The sequence below is a fragment of the Meleagris gallopavo genome, chromosome 8, assembly GCF_905368555.1.
Source record: "Meleagris gallopavo chromosome 8, MGAL_WU_HG_1.1, whole genome shotgun sequence".
NCBI lineage: Eukaryota > Metazoa > Chordata > Aves > Galliformes > Phasianidae > Meleagris > Meleagris gallopavo.
Window position 1 is genome coordinate 32,179,565 of NC_139411.1, and position 6,000 is coordinate 32,185,564.

The following is a 6,000-nucleotide window of genomic DNA, read 5'->3' on the forward strand; positions in this document are numbered from 1 at the left end:
TACTGAAAGCTTTTAAGTAATTAGTTTCCCCTCATTAATAGGTGTGCTCCCAAAGGAAGGGCTCACAGGTCCTCCCAGCCCCATCCCTGATTGCAGGGCAGGTCTTGTGGTGGAAAGCACAGAAGCACCAGTGTGGGCTGAAGACAAGGGGAGCATAACCACAATGTTCAGACAAATGTGTCCTCCCCAAGGCACAACTGCAGGCGTTGTTTTGGCAAGATTAGAAACTGTAAACAGCAATGAAAATATTCACAGAGCATTACCACAAAGCCCATGTACTTTTGTAACAGAAAGGTGAGCACAAATGTTCATCGACATCGCTTTTATGGAGCTCCACGTGTACTTGTGAGATAGGAGGTGTCACAGCGGCCTTATGATGAAGTGTCTCCTAACCTAAAGGAAGCAAAGCTTATGTACCTCACGTACCAAAACACCCTACAACCACAGCCACCGGGATAAGCAGTGCTATTCCACTGTGAGCACATCTCTAATAAAGCACGTTGGGTTTGCACTGTCTTACTGACACCCCCAACACATTATTCCATTTCTCTCTTATATGCTTTCAGAAGCTAAAGCGACATTTGGTAAAGTGTAATTTAATACGATCGCTTTAATGCATTCAAACACACCACTAAAAGCTGCGTTGCTAAAATTACCTTACAGAACATCCAGGTAAGACAGACACCGTTATCTCCTTGAAAGATATGGGCATCGTGCTACAGCACTGACTGATGCGAGTCTGTTGAAACCAGTAGGGTTACCTACGTGAATATGGATTGCTGCCATGATTAAGGAGTGCAGGATTACATTCATTGTTTGCATATCTCCTGTCGTTCACCTCTTTTTTGGTTCCTCTTAAAACAAAGGTAGAACATTTGATTACTGCTGGCGCTAGATATCACTGTGCTGCATTTTTTCCCCTTTAAAATATGGCTGTCTTTTCGATGTCAGGTAAAATGCTTTTATGATCAAAACAAAGAAAATAAACTAGCAACAGCAGAATCTGGACTATTTAATTAGAAGCTAAGAAATGAAGGGGAAGAGCTTATTATCCACAATCAAAACATATTTACGATTCATTTCATATTCACACTCCTGTTCACGGCCTCTCCTCCTGGGAGCTGGCTATTTTTATCTATTTTTTAACTGTGCCAAACAGTGAGTTACCTGAGAGCTCCCAGGCAGTGCTGATGGTCTCGCTATCAACAAAAATCCAGCAGACAATTGAGGTGAATATGATAGGTAGGTGGGCTGATCACGATTAATAAAGCAACAATTGTCAATAGTACCAGCGACTCTAGCTTTACTCCATCACTGCCAAATGCTTTATATGCAAAATATATCTCCTTCCTATGATACAGCAGAATAGTTAATGCTCTTTAAGGATGGCATGGAAGTCCCAGTTCCTGTTCCCAAACCAATCAGAAAAGTATTCAGCTGAAAATAGGAGAGCAACCGTGCAAGTTACACTTAGAACAAGGAGCCAGCATTTTCTTACGAAGAATAACAAACATTCTTTCAGGTTTCCCAGTCTGACGCTCATTGAATTACATCAGTCTCAGTTTGGGTTGCAAGAAATCAAATTTGGACCACAAACACATTTTATTTTAACAGCGTGTTACGTGGACTTGAAAATGCAAGTAAGACGAGTTAATTTTGGAAGGCTCGACTGCACCATCAGCGTCACTCCAAGTATTTCCTAAAGGTAAAACTGAAGTCACGGCACGCCTTCCTGGGCTGCTCTATTTTAAAGACAAAAAGAATGCACGCTGTTTTCAGACAGATCGGCAAAACACAACATGTTAAAGTTCCCATAAACGGGGAAGAGCTGACGACAGCTTCAAGAAAACGTCACAAGTGGCACAAACTTACCCAAGCGCGCTGCTCTCTGCCAAGAGCAGTAATTCAGGGTCACGGACATGTGAGTTACGAACGACCGCGCTTCCCGGCTCCATGTTGCACGGGGCTGAAGCTCGGGCTCCCCCCGACTGTGCTGGGCACAGGGCGGGCACAGAGGTTTGCTCCCTCCGGATGGCATTGGGTGCCGATGGCGATGGCTGAGCGGTGGCCGCCACTTGTTGCGCGGTGCCAGGGGCAGCCGGGAGCTGCGTGCCGGGCTGCGTGCCCTGCATTATTCATGCCTCCACCTCCCGCATTAGCATGCCGCTCAGGCAGCACAAATGGAGCAATTCATTTTGTCCTTTGTCTTCGGGAAAAGCTCGCTGGATTAATGAGGGTTATCTGTGATGATAAAACTTGGGCCTGCTGATTTATTTAGTCTGATTGGTGGGAATTTGTGTCCCTAAACGCAGGTTTTACGGCTGGCACATAAATTCTGCGGTGCATTCCTAGGCTCAGGCAGGCAGGCACGGTCCGTTCAGCTCCAGCAACAATATCTCGCTGCAGCACATGAATGTTTCATTCTCTTGACTTAAATATTGAAGCTGGGCTCTTTGTTTCTGAGTGCTTCTCAAGCAAAGTTAAGAGATCTCCAAGCGCACCGCTCGCATGCGTTCGTGCACATATTTCAGCAGTGACCCCTCGTGCAGACAAATATCCAACACCTGGCTTTCAAAACGTCCTTGTTCCAAATATGAGATAAGGGGAAAAGAAACTTCAACGTGCAATCTCCTTCTTAAAGAAGGCGTACGTGGCAGCTTCATTTTTAAAATGGAGTTTGAAGGTGATATTTTTCAGTGTGACATTTAAATTTGTATTTAACGTTATTATATTCCTCATGCCAACCATGTGTAAATCTGTAATAGAAAATAATAATTGATCACAAAATTAATACTTGAAGACAACTCAGGTTTTTTTTTTTTCCCAGTTACTTCTGTAGGTATGTAATGCATTATGGGAATATAATGGGAATATTAAAAGAAGCTTTCAGGATTTTCTTGGGAATGTTGTGTTAGGTTTTCTTATACCAGTGGCATACATATGTGCAGTATCCAAATAGGAGACTGGCAAATGAGAGAAAGTAGCCACAAAAATTATGTGAAGTTATTAAGGAGAAAGGTCTTAAAAACACGCAATTCAAGCTGATTTGCTGTGAAAAAGGACATTGAGAGTTAACTCAACTACACTATACAAAGGGTTTTACAGGGAGAAAATACTTCTAGTGGAAGTATTTCTGAGGTACGTGCTTCTAATGGAGAGGGAGATTACTTACAACAAAAATCATCTGAGTGCATTCATGACCTCCACATTGCCCAGATGCCTTTCTAGAAGATATGCTTTTACCAAACAAATAATACCAAGTTATTAGACTCAAAGCAGCATGGATTTGAGATCTGGAGAGCAAAAGAACAAATTCCTTAAAATCCTCTTTGCATTGTATTGTGTTCAAGTAGTTCACTGAAGTCTACAGAGCATGTTTTCCTATCAGTTGAGTGTAGTGGTTTTGATAGTCTTTAAATCAAAGAGTTATGCACTGATTTTAGGATTCATCCAGAGAGCCACTACATTGCAACGGTGATCTGACTGATGAACATTTTATGGCAGACTTTGCAATGTTTGCTGATGAGCCTTTGTAGTGTAACCCAAATGCACACGTGTTCCTCCCACCATATTCTCATGCTGGTTAAGACAGAAAAGATAAACAACATGGTATAGAAGAAATTGTTTGGTTTTGCCTGAAATCTGATAACTAAAACTTACTTTTGCCTCTTACATTCTTATTCAAGACTGAGAAAAGCACAACTTCATTCAGTTTCTGATGTAGATGAGATACAGTGACGCAGGGCTTTGAAGACTTTGATCACAAGCTTAAAACCATAGCAGAGATAGAAGAAATTATGGTAACCTGCTGGATGCTGGCATGAACTGGAATTTGTTCCAGCTTGCAGGCGCAGTGGTGCTTCAAGGTAGCACATACAGAGATCGCTCCTGAGGTCACATCTTCCCATCATGGATTTTTAACAAATGACATAAAACGTTTTCACCCAAAATAATGCTACTTCCCTGTGTTGAAGTGTTGAAAACGTCCTTCAGGATACATACAACACTAAGGGAATGGTTGGGCAGAAAAGGAGAAGATAGCCTGTCAGATGCTGGCCAATTCAGTCCTTTGAAACATTTTCCCTCAGGAGGTACCAAGACTGAATTTGATCTTCATTCTGTGTATATAATGATATCTCAGGCTGCAGCTGTGGAGGGGATTATTCAGGTCAGTAACAGCGAACAGCTTCAGCAAGGAAGTTGGCATGGCCTGCACCTTCTCTAGAGGTCTCCAGGTAGATGATGAACAGAAATGAGAGCAATCAAGAGCTACAGAGAAGGAAAAGGGGACAGCTGTCTATTGATGCTATGCAAGTTTTGCCTGAAAAATTGATTGACACAGTTGTAGCTCAAACTACCTATTCAGCCAATGTCACGTATGCAAGTCAGTGACAAATTGTGGTTGACTGTGCTTGAAAGCTACAGAAATGTTGAGTAGCACAAGCAGGAAGATGGGGTTCCTATCCATTGCCATCAAAATATCATCTTTTAGTGCTGTTGACAGTTTAATAGCTACTTCTGTACACTGGAGCGCATTGTGAAGTACTGCCACTATATTATTAACCTGGGCTGGAACTTTCCTGTAAATGCAGAGCAAAAACCATACATATTGAGCTTCTGAAATATTTTAAGATTAAAGGTATGCTATTCAAAACATGAGTATTCTCTCTCTAATTGCATTTGATGAGGACTTGATAATACTTTAACCCCCAATCACATTATCGCCATTTTTTCAGATCAAATTGATTTCACTCCTTTTAAACATGCAGCCGATGGTGTTCAGTTCAGTTTCAAATAAAGCATTTTCAATTCCACTTGCTTCCTCTAGGAATTTGAGATGGGATGTGGAGGAGCTAAGCAGCCTCCCTCTGACTAGCGAGATACAGCCCAGTGTGTTCCACTGGGGGGCTAGCGGAGCCTCATCCCTTCAGCAAATATTCACAGCGGATAGAAAATGTCTTTGGGCAAAGTTGCATCCATGTATGTAATTACTTGAAATCATTCCTAGAAAAGACCAAGTTAGATCACACCTTTGAAACGGTTTGCATGGCCTCAATCTGTCACAGTTCAAAACAGACGTGTATAATATTACGGAGATTAAGCATATTGGGTAGCTGAGGATGGACACGGTGATTGTGTGACTAAGGAAAAGATTTGAGATTCGGGAGACTGGGATGTGACTGTCTATTGATACCTTTAAATTAGCTATCACTGTACTATCTGGTTTCTGTCAAGGTACTGCGAAAAATCAGTGAGATGCATCTAGGAGGTTAAGGAATCAATTCTCCACTTTTCCCATGGGCTGTCCCCTCCCTGTTGGCTGTCGTTCAGAGTGTCACCTCAGTTATTTGACTCTCTTCTGTTCTTTCTCACAACTGGGAGGCAGCACGTTCCCTCCTCAGAGGGCCCATGGCTGCCAGCTACCCATGATGTCACCTCTCCAAGGCAGCCCATCCATGGCTGCCAGTTACCCTGCATGGCACCTCTGCAAGGCAGTTTGTCCATGGCTACCACGTACCCAAGGTATCACCTCCCAGGATGACCGGTCCACAACTGCCACCTACCCAAGGCAGTCTTGCAGGCTTCAGGATGGTGCTCAGAGGTGGTGCTCATGGAACACGATGCCAGGAGGGCCTCCAGTACACAGGGAACAGCACTGTTAATGAACCCCAAGAGCTGAAAATGGGGTGGCAGGCATGCCGAAGCGAAGGTTATGCATTCTGCACTGACATTATTCCCCATCTGTTTTTTTTCTGAAGTACCAGAAAAACAAAGCATTACAAAAATGTCAAGCTGTGCGAAGAAAAGTCGAAAGCCAGAAAATTCAAAGTTAATGCTGATTCTTTAACTCAAGTCATTAACTCAGAGGCATGCCTGAAGTCTGGGGCAGAAGCCTTAGCTGAACTCTCGCTGGTTTGTGTAAGTGGCTCAGTGTTGGCGCATCCGAGGGGGCACAGACTCACACGGTCTGTGAACACATGAGGGGAATGGGGACTGACG

The 6,000-nt window shown here is 43.2% G+C and overlaps 1 protein-coding gene across 2 annotated transcripts in view; it reads right to left on the bottom strand.

The window, feature by feature from the left end:
* The window catches only part of C8H10orf90 (chromosome 8 C10orf90 homolog), a 64,069-nt gene extending 61,623 nt beyond the window's left edge, over nt 1–2,446 (bottom strand). Inside the window, exon 1 of one of the 2 annotated variants that reach the window (XM_010714841.4) lies at nt 1,873–2,255. In XM_010714841.4, coding sequence (XP_010713143.2) covers nt 1,873–2,038 — 166 coding nt within the window. In that variant the 5' untranslated portion in view covers nt 2,039–2,255. Of the gene's footprint in view, nt 1–1,872 lie in introns of both variants that reach the window. The other variant, XM_010714845.4, reaches the window with a different exon arrangement.
* Nucleotides 2,447–6,000: the final 3,554 nt, after the last annotated feature.